Source organism: Akanthomyces muscarius, chromosome 1 (assembly GCF_028009165.1).
Source record: "Akanthomyces muscarius strain Ve6 chromosome 1, whole genome shotgun sequence".
NCBI lineage: Eukaryota > Fungi > Ascomycota > Sordariomycetes > Hypocreales > Cordycipitaceae > Akanthomyces > Akanthomyces muscarius.
The window spans coordinates 2,294,015-2,309,402 of NC_079241.1; the positions used below are offsets into that span (position 1 = coordinate 2,294,015).

Consider the following 15,388-nt stretch of genomic DNA (forward strand, 5'->3'; position numbering starts at 1 on the left):
TGCAAATAGACTTTTTCATCTTACATCCAAAGACACAGCTTGCCACTGCCGTTTCCACCAGCAACCCAGTCCATGCTTGGATGGCAATGAGCCACAGCCGGCACTGCGGTTATCCCGTCGCCGCCCAACTGGGCAAGCTGACTCCCGTCCGAAGCAAATATGTCCACGAAACGGTTCATATTTCCAATAGCAAACTTTTGGTAACCATCATTGGGCCGAAGCTGCCATTGCGGCTTCAGGATGGTTACCCAGCGCCCGGTCTGATTGTTGTGCTTAATGACGTGCGCCGGCTCGAGTATTGACTCATCAATGTCTTGTCCAGGAGACCATTTGCCAGCTTCAGCAAAGTTGTATATCTTTATTGTGTCATCATACGACGAGGTGGCTAACTGGCCACCCGCGCTCCAAGACGCGTGCGAGACAGAAAGCCTCGAAGAATGCTCTCCTAGTAAAGCAGGGTGTCGCAAATCTCCCTTGCCAGAGACCTTACGGAGATCCCAGATCTTAACAGTCCGATCGAGTGAGGCCGTGGCTAGAAGATGCGGTTGTAAGGGGTGCAGCGAAAATCCGCCAATTTTCTGTTCCGACAAAGTCCAAAGCTCTTCCGAACTTGGCACTCTGACATCATACCGACCAACACTGCCGTCCAAGGTGGAAAAATAGAGAATATTCGGCGCTGATGAGGCCACATCTAGTGCAGATATGGGCATATCCTCATCTGGGTCCTGCGGAGCAAAGATCTGAGTGGAAACACCCTTCTCCAAGTCCATCTTCCGTATCGAGGAATCGTATGACGAAGAAAAGACAGCATTGGCGTCTGTGTGGGAGAAAACAAAAGATGTAATTGTCCTGGCGTGAGTTTTGAACGCCGAAATAACAGGATCAGGAGTGTCTGCGTCGTCATCGTCATCCGCCTCGGGCGCAGTTTGCGATCCGTCAAAGACACCCATGTTCCCTTCCTTGTCGCCGGCGAACACAATAGGCTTTTCTTCAATTGGATGAAAGCCAAGTGCGTAGACGCGTTGCGGCGTAATTTTGATATCTGCGGTCCTTGTAAGTATGAGTCAAATAATTGACTGTGTTGAAGCAACGTACCATTGGGAGCCCAATGCTCGTACAACTCGAGCGAGCTCATACGGAGACGCAATTCCTTCAACCCCGCGTCTGTCGTTTCCTTGATGTCGTCTTCGGAAAACGTTCGCACCCCGGGCTCTGCGCCGCGGAAGATGCCTTGAATGCCGGCGACACTGCTTCCATACTTTCTGCCATCGACGACAATGTCTCCAAGATTCAGATCATCGGCGGTTCTGATTTTCTTGGCCTGCGTCCTGGAGGCTTCGTACTCGGCCTCCACCTCCAATTTCCTTTTGAGCGTCTCATTGTCGGCGTCAATTCCCGCTAGGCGAGAGCTCATACGGGTTGGCCTTGCCGACTCTCTCTTGACCGTTTCCGTCCGCGACTTTCTCTTAGGAGCCGGTTTGGGGGCTGGTTTGGCAGGAATGACCTTTTTGGCGGTCGCGGAGATATCTGTTAGGAGCGCCTTGTTCGCGGCAATGTTTTCAAGTCGCCTTCTTTCGAAGGCGCTCATTTCTGTGGGTTCTTTTTTAATAGGCATTTTGCTGCAATTGCGAGCAGTTATCGCAAGCAAAGAAGAGGGTTGAAGAGAATTCGACAAAAAAAAAATTGACACCCAAGCGAGATCCCTTGGTCAGAGTGGCAACGTGAACTGAAAGTGAATCCGCGATGGCGTCGCGTCGCGCCGTGTTAAGTGGACCCACTCTTGCTTAAGTGCTTTTTGGCGCGAAGTCACGGGCGACGCGAGCTGCCTGGCGTGCTGGCGAAATTCTTAGACGGCCCACTTGCCTCATCTATACAGTGCCCCTAAGGAGATTTTATACCAGAACAAGTGATCGCATCGACAAGAGCCAGCAGGCTGTATCTTGACGCAATGCCTCCGAGTATCCTGCTATTTCTATACCAAACGAGGACAATCCAACATGGCCTCCGCCCGGCAACATTTGCGCGGGTCGTCCGGCTGGCACACTCGGGCTCGACGAACAAGGCAAACTATTCAATCCCCTTTGACTGGGAAGATGATCCGCACAACGATGATTTCTCGGGAAAGCCCTCCTCACAAGCGTCTACTATCACGCCATCAGAAGCCGAAGTATTCAAAGGCATTTTCGATGAAATTTCGCAAGGAAAAATGCCCGTCTCTAAGAAGAAGACTGCATTCAGCATGATGAAGGACCAAACTGTGTCCCCAACAGCAGCTAGCGCCGGTCAATCAGACACAACAGCCCGGTCGATTGTTGAGCAGGCAAGACTGACAGACTTTCGCGACAAGTTCTTGAGCAGATATCCCTCATCTCTTCGCAATGCAGCGCAGGTTGCGCTGGGTCTGTTCGAGGTGCCGACGAATGAAGAAGGGGCCAGCACCTACATGGAGCTGAAAGAAGCTGATGCAGCCAATTGGGCTGAGAGAGCCATGTATGATCAACTGCGTTCTGAAGAGCGGGCGCGTGTTGATGGTCTCATGGACAGCTGTACTACAGATGCTGAGCTTTGGAATTTGATGGAGTGCGAAGTCTTTTCACTGCCGGAACGGCTTGGAATCATGCAGGACACTGCAACACCCATGCCCTCTAAAAAGAAAACAAAGAAGAGCGCCAAAGCAAAGGGAAAATCCGCGGTGGACGTACCGATTGAGGGTTCCGCTACTGCTACCGAAGCTAAACCTGATCGACGCTTGATGGACATAAATGGACGACTCTACCCTCACTTCATCTACAACGGTCTGAAGCTCCTGGACACAAAGTTTAAGCGCTCTTCGCCATACGCTTTCAAAATTCTCCCCCGCGTCAAGGAATTGGGCTTGCCATCCTACGTCCTGGGCGTATCAACCTCTTTCTACTCCAGACTTGCTTCTCTCTATTGGACCAGGTTTGGCGATTCAAATGCAGCTTTAAGTGTGCTCCAAGAAATGCTCTCTTCTGGTCTTTACGCGAATGAAGAGTCGATGGAAGTCGTGGAGAGTATCCGCGATCACCTGCATGGGTGTACTTGGGGCGCGCAAGGACCATTCGTGATGGCAATGATGGAATCCTCGCCGTATGATGCAAGTCTATCGCAGAGGCTTGAAAATATGCAACGATATATCCGAACTTCGATTGCTCAAGAAAAGCAAGATGGCGCTTGAGGCAAGACCACCCATTTGTACCCATAATAGCAGCTGGCTGCATGTATTACTCTCACATTGTATATTATGTATACTAGTGTTTATTAGCTGTAAATTAGTGATTTCGTGAACATTTTCATCTTACTCCAATTAATTGCATTTGCCGGAGATCCGCGCTCCGTGGAGGCAGGCGACCGTTGCGGGGAGAAGTGCCGAACATCGGCGCCACATCGGCGGACCATCGGCGGGCAGCCCCTCCGCATTATCTACTCTTCACTGTTATAACGCGCACCTCATCGTGGGGAACAGCGCGGATGTTCATGCATAGTCGACTGCGCGAAGTCTATGAGATCAGACGAAACGAAATATGGAGAGACCTGAGCGTGCAGAGACACCGCCGATAATGCCAAGACGCCGGCCCAACAACAGTAATGTCTGTACGCAATGCCGACGCCAGAAGCAAAAGGTTCTTACGCAAGCTGAACCCAAATTCGAAACTTGTTTTATTAATCAGTCGAATAGTGTGATAGACGGACACCATGCGCCAACTGTGTCCGGCGCGACATTCCGCACATGTGCCACCTGCCGAGCGCCCGACACTCTAGAGTGCCCCGGACGCCGAGTAGCCAAACTTCCCTATTTACTCAAGGCAACGTCTCAAGGAGTACAAAGACAACACCGAGTAGCCAAAGAACAGCACATACTCCGTTGCCAGAGACCCAGGCACGTGTGACCGGGTCCTCCCATGCTGGTCAAATCTGGAACTCTCGTGGGGCACCTTCATATCATGGCAGTTCCTACTTTGGTCACCAGTCCGCAGCATCGATGATGCATATGGAAAGCCCAGACTTACCAGTTGGTATGAATGGTATACATGCCAACATAGCGCGCAGCGGTCTCCATAGGGATGAAAAAGGTCCGTACGACCACATCTGGGAGTTAGTAGGCTACCTGCCGCGTCGGAAAGCCATGGTGGACCAGCTCGTACGGAAATATTTCGACGAACTGAATGTGGTACATGACTGCGTCGAAGAGACGACATTTAGAGCAAGCTATGACTCGTTTTGGAACCGCAAATGGGGCGACGATGATCTCACGTCCGTCGATTTGCGTTGGCTAAGTTTACTCTTCATGGTGCTCGCATTCGCCGTACTTCTGAACAGCTCCCTCGAGGCCACTATCGAAGCGCAGAGAGACAGCGAAAAAGCCTCTGTGCAATTTTTCTGGGCGTGCCGAAAGGCAATTGTGCTGGCGCCTACCTTCACCGGCGAAAGTCCCGATCTTGTCCGAGCAGGGATTCTGGTGAGCAGATATCTGATGTATTTTGGAAGAAAGACTGAGAGCTGGCTTACATCCAGTTTCGCAATACGCATGGCACAGGCACAGGGGATGCACATTGATGGTGAGACCTGGGGCTTCCCTGCCAAAGTGCTGGAATCGCGACGCCGTCTCTGGTGCAAATTGTACTGTCTGGACAGATCAATATCGCTTGCTGTGGGCAGACCTTACACTATACATAGTAAGCACTGCACGGAGATGAATATGCGAAATATTTGGGTGGACGATATGACATCCGAAGAGGCAGAGTCGGCGACTGAGCAAGCTCTGACGGAACCAACACCAACACTGTACTACAAGTACCAGCAACAACTGTCGGGAATACTGGGAGACATCCACGACGAATGTTATGGACTAAGTCCAGTGAATACCTCATACAGCGCATACGAAAAGGTACTTAAGCTCGATTCTGTGTTAACGGAATGGGCTAGTGCCTTGCCGAGCTATTTTCAGCTGGAAAATCCCGACTCATCCATGGATCACGAAAGATATTTTCTATATTGGCAGAGAATGTATCTGCACTCAGCATATCATTTTGCGCGGATTACTCTGCATCGAACCTACATGCTGTTAGAGTCAATCACGGATCGATTTCAGTACAGTCGAGATGCCTGTATCAGCTCTGCTTGTGCCGACCTGAAACTCAAGCTAGAGTTTCGGTACAAGACCATGGCGGACAGGCTCAAGGCTGGTGGGGCCATGCACAATCTATTCAACAGCGCCCTGGTGCTGGGCATCATCGCTGTGCGCGATCCCATGTCCTCCAGAACGGGTGCGATCTTGGAGGATCTGGCCGCCTATTGCGAAAAGCAAAGAGCGGATACCTGGGTGAATGAATTCGTCCTAATCGAAGTCAAAGTCATAGAGCTTTGCATCTCGACAGCAAAGAAGCTCCGCCGAGATAACGGCAGCGCGGAACGACGCACTGGGTACGCACCACCGCAAGCCACCGAGTCCAACGTGGAGATGTCCAGGACGCAGCCTGGAGGTCCCCGATTCCAGAACGGACTCGTGACCCAGGGACGAAGTGCGATGGCGGACGATCCATCCGCAGAATGGGATGCATCCCTTGCCGGCGAAAGCTGGCTCGAGAACTGGTTTGGCCCAGCCAGGAACTTCTCCGAGCCTATAGACTATCAGTTCTGGGAGGACCTGGTGGGAACCATGGAGGCCCGGCAGTGAGGGCATGACCACCGCAATACCAACACGGCAGAAAAAAGTTTAAAATTTGACCAGCGCAATAAAAAGGAAAGCCGGGTGCCGGGCCATGATGGGGGGGGTGTGCAGGGCTGATACGCCACTGGCTGAACAGCGCGCTAAGCAGGCTCAAGTAGCGGCAAGGCGTTCAGCTCCATTCAGCTGCAATCCCACTTGCACTGCCTAGACCTCGTTCGACCACAACGCGGAATGAGGGGCGGAGAGCGTGACTGCAGCTGTATGCGCCGTTGGTTGTTCCCTCCTTTCTTGGCTTTCCGGCCCTTGGGCGGCAGCCAACGAACGCTGAATGGGTGTCTACTAAACTTCTTTCAACCTTCTTTGCAGATCAAAAGATGTCTATACGAGTGCTTGTCTGGTTTCTTACTGACGAGTTGTACTTTCAATGGACTTCAAAGTGGTCGATGTGCACAAGATTGTGCTTTGTGGATTGTCGGGCTTACACTGCCATCTGCCGATTAGCCCTGGCTAATCGAGTCGCGATGTGCCATTTTTTCCGCTTAGGGACGTGAAGTCCCGTCACGGGAAATTAGTTGATTTAAATTTAGAATGCTCACATAAGAACGTCGAAATTACTTTCGCGTGATTGCCGGGTTTGCGACTCATCGGGTGCTAAGATCAAACACTTTGTGGCACCGCTCCACCGGAAGCTGAGCTTGGCTGGAGCCCAACGCCCGCATTCGGCTGTCACAAGCTGCATTAATTCCATTGAATCGTAAAATCAGTACTTATTCTTGAGTCCTGATCACTCTACTGCACAAACAAAACGCCTTGTCTAGCTGCATGGGGTAAACATCCTCAGCCACAATGTTGGAATGCTTCTCGGCCCCCTCGGCTTGTGAAAATCAGCCCGGTCTAGACAAGGCTGCTTTGAAGCGGTAAGGAGTAGCTACAGAAAATAGGAGAAGTTTGAATATCTATAAGTGCAAGCCTTTTTATAAGGTGGTTTGTCCGCCGCCACTGGTTTCACATCTTGTCTTTCTCTCTGCCGTCTTCAGTACCACTCCATCATAACCTCCGGTCTTCAAATCGCTTCCTTTCCATCACTTACATCATGACGACTCCGATTCCAGAGCAAAAGCCTGCTCAGGCCAGCGCACCGGTTCAGGCCAGCGCACCAGTCCATGGCAGCGGCCCCGTCAAGGACCAAGACGTAAAGTACTGGACGGACAGGGCCAACGACTTGCTCGCCCGTCCCTCAGAGCACATCCACTCTCGATCGCCCACCGGGGCCCAGTCATGGTTTGCAGGATTTTTCGACTGCTTCAATCCCATCGACACCTGTTTAATCACATGTTGCCTTCCATGCGTCACCTTTGGCAAGGTCCAGCACAGAATGCAGCATTCAGTCGAGCTCGAAGGGTACGAGCCCGTCAACACCAGCGTAAGATGCCTACAAAAATTCTCATCTATTGTAATTTATGCACTGACGTGGATTTTGCTTATAATAGTGCCTGCTGCTCTGTGGCGCCGCCTGCCTCGGCGTTGCCTGTGTCCCTGTCGCAATGCAGCGCCAAGCGATTCGCGAAAAGTACAATCTCGAGGGCAACTGCATTGAAGACATTGCTAGGACAATTTGCTGTGGATGCTGCTCCATTATCCAGCATGACAAGGAAGCGGAGAATCGTGAGCGTCTTCTGCGCCAAGGCAGCGTGGACCAGCAATACAAGACAGCTCCTGGCATGACTTACCCACCGCAGTGAGGTAAAGCAATCGATTTGATCTGTGGGAAACAATATTCGAAGTACAGTGCTGAAGATACCATTGCTGAATTAATTACGGAAGGGCGGCTGTTATTGTGTATTTTACGTTCTTTTAACCAATTTATTTTGTCCATCTTGTTGATACGGAAGCTTGTCAACTTCCTGCTTTTGGTGAAAGTCGATTTACAGCCTTGAATGCGAAGTGCTGTCCGCGACAACAGGATTGACCAAAGTTCCGATGCGTTCAATGCCAACTTTGAGGTCGCAGCCTGGGGTAAGGTAGCGCGGCGGTCGGTGGCTGTGGCCGATGCCTGCAGGGGTCCCGGTCAGAATTACAGTGCCTCGGGGCAGCGTTGTATCCTTGCTCAATTAGCAACTGCATCATTACGTATTCGGAGAAACTCACTTGGGATAGATATGATACAATCTCTTCCGGAGAAAATATCATGTCAGTTGTCGTTCCGTCTTGGATTACGCTACCATCGATCGTCGTTGTCATTCGCAGCTGGAGCGGCTCAGGGAGATGCTTCGCCGAGATCAAAGTTGGGCCCAGCGGGCAAAATCCATCATAGCCCTTGCAATACCCCCATTGCGACGTCTTTCCTTGAACATCTCTACAAGTGATATCGTTGGCTGTGGTAAACCCGAGGATGTAGTCGGCAGCGGAAGTAACATCAACATTCTTGCAGTCACAAGCGAGAACAATGGCGAGCTCAACTTCTGCGTCTGCGGACGTTGCAGATCTGGGTATGACGACAGCGCCCAAGGGACCATTCACACATCCAGCGGGCTTCATGAAGACCTCTGGCACTTTAGGAAGGGGTAGATTGAGCTCGGCCTATTATTCTGTTAGATTAATCACACGGCTCTAGTTTCGCTCAAGCTCACCGCGTGGTCCTTGAAGTTGAGGCCGACGCATCGGATAGTGCCTACTTCATCTGGCGCAAGGGGAGAGAGAAGCTTGGTCATCTGTCAGCTCATGGACAGCTGTCAGAGGTGGTGTTGCACATGTACCAACTTTTTGAATCGAAGTCACTTCACCAGTGAATTTACCAGGTTTCAGAGCAGAATTCAGCTCAAGTACTCGCACCTTGACAGTTTCGCCGGCGGCCAGCGCGAGTCCAACTGTACCGAGATCAGCACCATATTAACTCCTTCATCGCTACTACTTACCATCAACATTTCCATCTTCCGGTTCGCCACACAGCTCTCGGCCATCATCCGAAATGAACCTGACAAGTCGACTCCATACCTAAACCTGTGAATAAGAGGCCTTCCAAGTGTGCGCTAGCGACTTACAGGTACGATAAACATGGCTCCACGTCTTGTAATTGATAACTTGGGATTTGGTAGAGGCAACTACCCAGGCTTCACAGCGAACCAAATCAAAACATATGATGTTATTGCTAGATAAACCTGGAAGTTTCATTTCTAGGCAAATTTAGACTCGGTCACATCATTGCCTGCTTCAAACCGCGGCGATGGAAGCCCGCCAGTGCCGCCGCCACAGAAAGATGTCGGCGACGCTACGGCGACACTACGGCGGGACGTCACAGGATGCTCGACCCGGCTTCGGTCAGTTGGCCGCGCTCATGTAAATGGGGCACTCAAACAACCGCACTTCGGAGGACAATCTCGGGGGGCTGCCTTATCTATCACGGAGTCGAGATAAATATTGGCCTTCTTTCTCGGCGTGTGATCGGGACATTCGCCGACGACATCCACAGCCTCTTTCACCACGCTGTTTCAACTCTAGACGTATTGGTAATATTTCCCCGGATTCTGCAATCAGAGCCCACCCCCACGAGTTGCCGCCGCGTCCGCGAAATACGTATATCTAACGGCCTCGCCACTACCTTGTCTTGAAACAAATTCACACATCACATCACCCACAATCTCTAAAGGGCCTACACTCTGCTTCGACCATGTCTACATACTCAGCAGAGAAAACTGGCCTAGATTTTGATATGGAGTATAAACCCCATGAAGCGTCGGCTTCTACACCAGAACTATACATCGACCCAGTGGCGCAAAAGAAGCTGCTGCGCAAGCTTGACTTGTGGATTGCTCCGGTTATGACTATTGTGTTTCTCTCTGCATACCTCGATCGTTCCAATATTGGAAATGCTGCTTCTGCAGGAATGGTCAAGGATCTTGGCATGACGGATGGACAACTTGGAAGTGAGTTCCGCGACAAAGCGTTTAGCTGCGATATTCTGACTTTTTTAAGATGCTGTGACGCTCTTTTATGTCACCTACGTGGCAGCAGAAATTCCTTGCTCTCTCGTTCTCAAAAAGTTCCACCCCAGTGAGTGTAGCAACAATCACGAGAGCAAAACTTAATCCTGATCGACTGACTTGTAGGCCGCATGATTCCGCTGCTTATATTTTGCTGGTCAACTGTCCTGATCGGAACAGGATTCATGCATAACGCTGGACAGCTCTACGCTAGTCGACTGCTTCTTGGTCTCTGCGAATCTGGCATGTTCCCTTGCCTCGCTCTGTACCTGAGCACCTTCTACGAGCCAAAAGAACAGGCATTGCGCGTCTCGTATCTTTTTGTCTCTGCAGCGCTGTCTGGCTCTTTTGGCGGTCTGTTCGCCTACGCTCTCATCAAGATGGACGGCATTGCCGGCTTACAAGGCTGGAGGTGGCTGTTCATCATCGAGGGCCGCGCTACTGTGCTCGTCTCCATTGTTGTCTACTTTTTCTTGCCAGACAACTTCGAAACGGCCAAGTTTCTTGATGAGAGCGACCGAAAGTTGATGCGAGTTCGGGCTGAGATCAATGCGCGATACAATGGAACGCCGGAGTTCGATTGGGCCCAAGTGCGCCGGGCAGCTCTGGATCCCAAGCTCTATATAAGCTGTTGGAGTCAGTTCATGGCAGACACATGCTCTTTCAGTCTCTCCAGTTTCCTGCCTCTCATAATCAAATCTTTCGGATACGACACAGTCACGACGCAGCTTCTCACTGTTCCGGTCTTTTTCTGGGGCTCTGCGGCCTATCTCGTCATCTCTTGGATGTCAGATCGATGGGCCTACCGGGCCCATTTCATGATGCCCGCAGCCCTTTTAACCGCTGTAGGATATGCGATAAATCTGGGAGTGCCTGGGAGAGAGCGCGGAGTTTTGTATTTTTCAACTTTTCTTGTCGCGCCTGGAGCATATATTATCGTCGGCTTGAACTGCGCTTGGTTGTTGAATAGCCACGCACCGTATTACAAGCGCGCCATGGCTATCGGCACCAACCAAACGATCGGCAACACTGCTGGCATATTGGTCAGTGAGAAGATACTAAGCCGTTTGATACGTATAATAGCTGACACATTTTACAGGTAGGCCAAGTGTTCAAGACCAAGCACAATGGCAAGTATGTGATTGGTCTCAGCACCTCGCTTGGCGCTGCATTGCTAGCAATCGTTGGTCACATTGTGCTGTACTCCTATCTTCTCCGAGAAAACAAGAGAAGGGAAAAGCTGTCCCTAGAAGAGAGACAAGCGGAGATTGATGCCGGCAGCTCGGGCGATTTCCATCCTAACTATCGCTACGCATTGTAGAGAGTGTGTGAAATGATTTATCGCTTAAAACTTCCCTACTCAAACGAAATCGCTTTAGCCAAATGGCTTCAACATGGCTTCAACATGGCTTCTAATGCTTCCTGCGAGATCTCTTCTGGCTATATGAAACCGTTTCCACGTGGTAACCAAGGGCGAAGCCAAAGCAGCGGGTAGCGGCTGTTCAAGAACTGTTTCTCAATTCCCTTGGTTGTTATTATATTGCTGATATTCTATGCTTTAGCGAGAGCGGCATCCTTTGGTCGATCACACTACAGCCTGTCCGCTGCTGTTCATAGACCTTGTCGCACAATTGGAGAGGCTGTGGAGGCAAAGCAACACAGTCTCGTCGATGTCATTGTCGCATTGTCTTGCTACTATTTGTAATCAATTCTACGAGGGTGGGGGCATCTACAAAATCGTGCCGAGCGACGCCGGCTCTTTTGCGTGGCCGGACTACCAAGCTCTATTAATAATGGAGCTTCGAGCGTGAGCATCACTTGCTGACCGACCGTACTTCACTTCAGCATCTGCTATATCACTGTCGAAATTGATAGTTTCTCACTGTTTCTGCACTAAACTATGTCTTCTGAAAAAATTGTCTTTTTTGACCTCCCAAGCAAGGAACCGTGCGTTGCTTGGTCCCTCAACCCGTGGAAGAGTCAGTGCGGGGATCCGAACGTGGCAACACCGACACTAACATCAGATAGCTCGCCTGTTGTTGAACTACAAGGGCTTGGACTACGAAACAAAATGGGTAGGATAACAAAACGTCCTTTACTTGTCGCATGATTAACGCGAGCTTCAGATTGAGTACCCAGACATCAAGCCGACGCTCCAGCCTCAGTAAGTCCTCCCGTCGCTCTTTACACACTGTGGTAGCTAATTCGAAAAACAGTATTGAGCCTAATGATACACGTTGGCCATACACCATTCCCGCCATCAAGTTCCCTGATGGGACCTGGTCCCAGGAGTCGCGCAGGATTGCCGACCTCATTGAGAAGCGGTACCCCGAGCCGTCTGCGCACCTTGATTCCCCTTACCAGAGCCGGATCGAGGAGGTGGTGCCCAGGGCATTTCGGCCGCTTATGGCCATTGGCCTGAACCAGATTCCCAAGCGGTTGCTCAATCCCGCTAGCGTTGAGTACTGGATGAAGGACCGAACCGATATTGTCGGTTGTGATCTGGCCGAACACGAGGCTAAAAACGGCGGCGAGGCTGCCTTCGCTGCGGCTGCGCCAGCCCTGCAGGAAGTGACTGCGATGCTGAAGGAGAACCCGGATGGCCCTTTTTTCAGTGGAAAAGAAGTAAGCTACGCTGATTTTGTCTGGATTTCTACACTTTACTTCTTTAAGCGCATTGGCGATGATATGTACGAAGGCGCCCTCAATGCCTCCGGTGACCGCACAGTCCACGAAATCATTCTCAAGGCTGCTGAACCTTGGTTGAAGAGAGGAGATCGCTGAAAAGTGCGTTATATTCTCAAGCTGAAAAGTTGGCCGTAAACGCCTTGGAAATACACTAGCGACTAGCAATTGGAACAAGAAGGTACTCTTGCCTGCACTCTTTCGCCCCGCATGCTTCCTAATTAATCTTTCCAAAAGTCACATCAAACGCTGGGCTCTTAACAGCCTTCACACCACCGCGCTTATCATGTACAAAAACAAACTCGCCCAGGCTGAGGTAGTCGTAAGACGTCTGATCGAAATTGAACCAAGTTTCGCAGTTTCCATCCGCGTAAAATAGCGCTTCATCTTTGGCAGCGGCTTCCTTGTCAGTTGTGGTATCGAAATAGGCCCTCCACATGGTCAATGTGCTGCAACGATCCTGAGGTATGCTTCTGGCATGGTTTCGCATAACTGGTGCTTCGCCATTGATGTCGACTGGGTACATGCGGCCATTTACGGTGATGTTCTTGGGGCTGGCCCCTGCGGCGCTGAGGCTGTAGCTGGGCATGTTGGATAGCGCATCGAATCCACGAACAACAAACTTCTTGATGACGACTCCAGCGCCCTCGTCCATTGCAAGTTCAAGGGTAGAGTTTGTTGATTTGTCGAAATAGGTTCCAGTGTAACCATCCGGGTTAGAGGCCTCATCTCTGGCAGCTTTGTCGATAGCCGGAACCAGAGCTCGGGCAACTGTGCTGAAGATCTTGGAGCGCGTGTCGGGGTCCAAGCTGACTTCTTCGCCACCCGAAAGAACAGTCATCACAATATCATAGTCGGTGATGGCCCCAATCAGGGCGTGGTATAAGCCAAAATCTCCGCTTTTGGTATAAACTTCAATCAGGCGCTTGTCTTCGGTCAGGGTGTTGCTGCGTAGAATCTCCCACGGGGCCCCGACGGACATTCCCATAGATGAAGTGTGGCTAGCGGGCTTCATCCACTCTCTAGTTTCTTTTGGTGAAAGAAACTTGTTTGTGACAATAGACTCGGTAAACGAGATCATATCCAGGGTGTTGGAAAACAGACCCCCGACACTATTGTATGTCAGCATACGATCAGTCTAAAAGACACGGCGAGTGCTCCCTACGCTTCGAAAATCCCCAAAGTGACGTTCCAAGTGGACTCGCCCTTTGGCACGAAGCCAGTCTTGGAGAAAGTGCCGACTGGGCCATTAAAAGACGTGCTTGTCATATTGGCCACGTCAAAAATACCAGACTTGGCCACTTCGTCGAATTTCTTCCCAGTAGCAGCTTCCACGACCACGGCGAGCAGCGCGTAGGCAAGATTAGAGTAGAGTGGTGTAGCACCAGGAAGTTCTACCAGTGGCTTGCGGTTGATGGTATCAATTAAATCGTTCGAAGTGCATTTCTTGGTGCCTGGAAGCCCAGAGCACGCCGGTCCGGTGCCGTTACGAACGTCTGGAAGACCCATCTTGGTCCATGGCCCGGTGGGAAGAAGCGCTAGGTCGAATGCCACTGCAAAGTTGTCAGGAACACGCGCATACATAGAACGGGGAGAAAAAGTGTTAATCGTACTGTCTCGGGGCAAGCCAGACAAATGTGTCGCAAGATCTGCAACACTGATGTCTTCCCATGGAATTCTGTGAATCGAATGGCGAGAGTCCGAATTGTTGGCCAGATCAGGAAGATATTTCAGCACGGACGCATGCATGTCGATCTCGCTACTTTGCAGTGCAGACAATGCAGGCATCATCTTCGATACACTTCCGACACGATAAATTGTATGCTCGTCGATCGCAGAGGTACCAATACCGGAAAGGACAGGCGGGGTATAGTGATAGTTGAACAGTAGCTTGTCCTCGTGCGTCGACTTGACCGCGACCGAGATGCCGCTAGTAACTATACTCTGTGACAATGTTGCATTGAGACTGGCTTTGAGTTTGCCGATAGCTTCTTGCACGACATTGTTCTGACTGGGGGCTCGCGGTGCAGGGAGAACACGCCCAAGTGGCGGACAGGCTTTGGCTTGGGCAAGGCCGATGGCCGACGACGCCACAAGAGCAATAGCGAGATTTTGCAAAGAAGGCATTGCGAGGAGATGAGTAGACGGAGGAGCTGGCTGTTGTAAATATAGATACGCATCATCACTGGAGCAGCTGCAGGTATATATATAGCTGGTTTTCAGCAAGCACCGTTCATGGCATCGACCTCCTTGGCCAGTAATGCGGCTCATGCCGTTCTGACATGGCATGACCCAAACCGTAAACTGAAATGATTTGCATTCCAAGAGCAATTTTTGTCATCATAAGGCTGAGTGTTGACCATAAATCCACACTCAGGTGTTGCCGAATGGTCGCTGCATAGCCTTCCCCGTTCGGACTCTACAGGTGCGAGCGGTGGCCGCAACCTGGCACCCTGGCAGCATTTTGGCCCGGAATAGAAACCCCGCGGCACATTGTTTTACGCTTCATCTAAAGATACTGGGCTGTGGTGGAGTTGGCTTCCTGCATCCCTGTATGGCTGCTGACGAAAAAGCCGCGACTGACAGGGGGGCTTTGTGTCTAGCTGAGGTCATCTCAGAGTCCGAAGCTGAGAGTCCGAGGATAAGCAGCTGCGTGGCCCACTCACTTTCACATAGCAGGAGAACAGGTACGGCCTTGTTAGTGCAGATCACTTCTTATAGACCTGAGCATGCAGTTTTTATGAGAGGAAAGGAAAAGCAGCGTAGAACTAATTTCTCTTCTACCTGTTTTCCTTTTTAGAACAGAGCGGCCTTTGCCGCATTATTACTTTTAAACGCCAATTACCCTGGTTCTGAGCCTCGGCCCAGGATAACTCACTATCCACCACTACACACGGCTTCATAGAATCTCTATATTTATTCTGTCGTAAATCTTTGCTTAAAAAGTGAAAATCATTTTTTTAATTGTATTAATTATCCGTAAAGCTATTTATTATATGATGACCGCTATTAGTCTTGGTATTACCGGGCC

At 50.7% G+C, this 15,388-nt stretch overlaps 9 protein-coding genes across 9 annotated transcripts; 5 read left to right on the forward strand and 4 right to left on the reverse strand.

Annotated features, from left to right (window-relative positions):
• Positions 1-20: 20 nt before the first annotated feature.
• On the reverse strand, positions 21-1,615 carry LMH87_005731 (uncharacterized protein; the record flags this gene model as incomplete). Its single annotated transcript, XM_056203501.1, has 2 exons — positions 21-1,042; positions 1,096-1,615. The coding sequence occupies 2 exons, from the start codon at positions 1,613-1,615 to the stop codon at positions 21-23; spliced, it is 1,542 nt and encodes a 513-aa protein (XP_056058955.1).
• A 591-nt stretch (positions 1,616-2,206) lies between these two features.
• On the forward strand, positions 2,207-3,199 carry LMH87_005732 (uncharacterized protein; the record flags this gene model as incomplete). Its single annotated transcript, XM_056203502.1, has 2 exons — positions 2,207-2,490; positions 2,545-3,199. 2 exons carry the CDS (start codon positions 2,207-2,209, stop codon positions 3,197-3,199), a joined length of 939 nt encoding a protein of 312 aa, XP_056058956.1.
• Positions 3,200-3,818: 619 nt separating this feature from the next.
• Positions 3,819-4,081, reverse strand: LMH87_005733 (uncharacterized protein; the record flags this gene model as incomplete). The annotated part of the gene is made up of 2 exons (XM_056203504.1): positions 3,819-3,975; positions 4,032-4,081. The coding sequence occupies 2 exons, from the start codon at positions 4,079-4,081 to the stop codon at positions 3,819-3,821; spliced, it is 207 nt and encodes a 68-aa protein (XP_056058957.1).
• A 66-nt stretch (positions 4,082-4,147) lies between these two features.
• On the forward strand, positions 4,148-5,698 carry LMH87_005734 (uncharacterized protein; the record flags this gene model as incomplete). Its single annotated transcript, XM_056203505.1, has 3 exons — positions 4,148-4,480; positions 4,559-4,641; positions 4,699-5,698. The coding sequence occupies 3 exons, from the start codon at positions 4,148-4,150 to the stop codon at positions 5,696-5,698; spliced, it is 1,416 nt and encodes a 471-aa protein (XP_056058958.1).
• Positions 5,699-6,785: 1,087 nt separating this feature from the next.
• Positions 6,786-7,434, forward strand: LMH87_005735 (uncharacterized protein; the record flags this gene model as incomplete). Its single annotated transcript, XM_056203506.1, has 2 exons — positions 6,786-7,115; positions 7,183-7,434. 2 exons carry the CDS (start codon positions 6,786-6,788, stop codon positions 7,432-7,434), a joined length of 582 nt encoding a protein of 193 aa, XP_056058959.1.
• Positions 7,435-7,617: 183 nt separating this feature from the next.
• On the reverse strand, positions 7,618-8,748 carry LMH87_005736 (uncharacterized protein; the record flags this gene model as incomplete). Its single annotated transcript, XM_056203507.1, has 6 exons — positions 7,618-7,794; positions 7,841-8,272; positions 8,323-8,394; positions 8,453-8,559; positions 8,608-8,686; positions 8,734-8,748. 6 exons carry the CDS (start codon positions 8,746-8,748, stop codon positions 7,618-7,620), a joined length of 882 nt encoding a protein of 293 aa, XP_056058960.1.
• A 611-nt stretch (positions 8,749-9,359) lies between these two features.
• Positions 9,360-10,993, forward strand: LMH87_005737 (uncharacterized protein; the record flags this gene model as incomplete). The annotated part of the gene is made up of 4 exons (XM_056203508.1): positions 9,360-9,615; positions 9,665-9,742; positions 9,799-10,715; positions 10,772-10,993. 4 exons carry the CDS (start codon positions 9,360-9,362, stop codon positions 10,991-10,993), a joined length of 1,473 nt encoding a protein of 490 aa, XP_056058961.1.
• A 579-nt stretch (positions 10,994-11,572) lies between these two features.
• On the forward strand, positions 11,573-12,456 carry LMH87_005738 (uncharacterized protein; the record flags this gene model as incomplete). Its single annotated transcript, XM_056203509.1, has 4 exons — positions 11,573-11,651; positions 11,701-11,747; positions 11,799-11,836; positions 11,889-12,456. The coding sequence occupies 4 exons, from the start codon at positions 11,573-11,575 to the stop codon at positions 12,454-12,456; spliced, it is 732 nt and encodes a 243-aa protein (XP_056058962.1).
• Positions 12,457-12,574: 118 nt separating this feature from the next.
• Positions 12,575-14,646, reverse strand: LMH87_005739 (uncharacterized protein; the record flags this gene model as incomplete). Its single annotated transcript, XM_056203510.1, has 3 exons — positions 12,575-13,469; positions 13,523-13,910; positions 13,971-14,646. The coding sequence occupies 3 exons, from the start codon at positions 14,644-14,646 to the stop codon at positions 12,575-12,577; spliced, it is 1,959 nt and encodes a 652-aa protein (XP_056058963.1).
• Between the last annotated feature and the right edge of the window lie 742 nt (positions 14,647-15,388).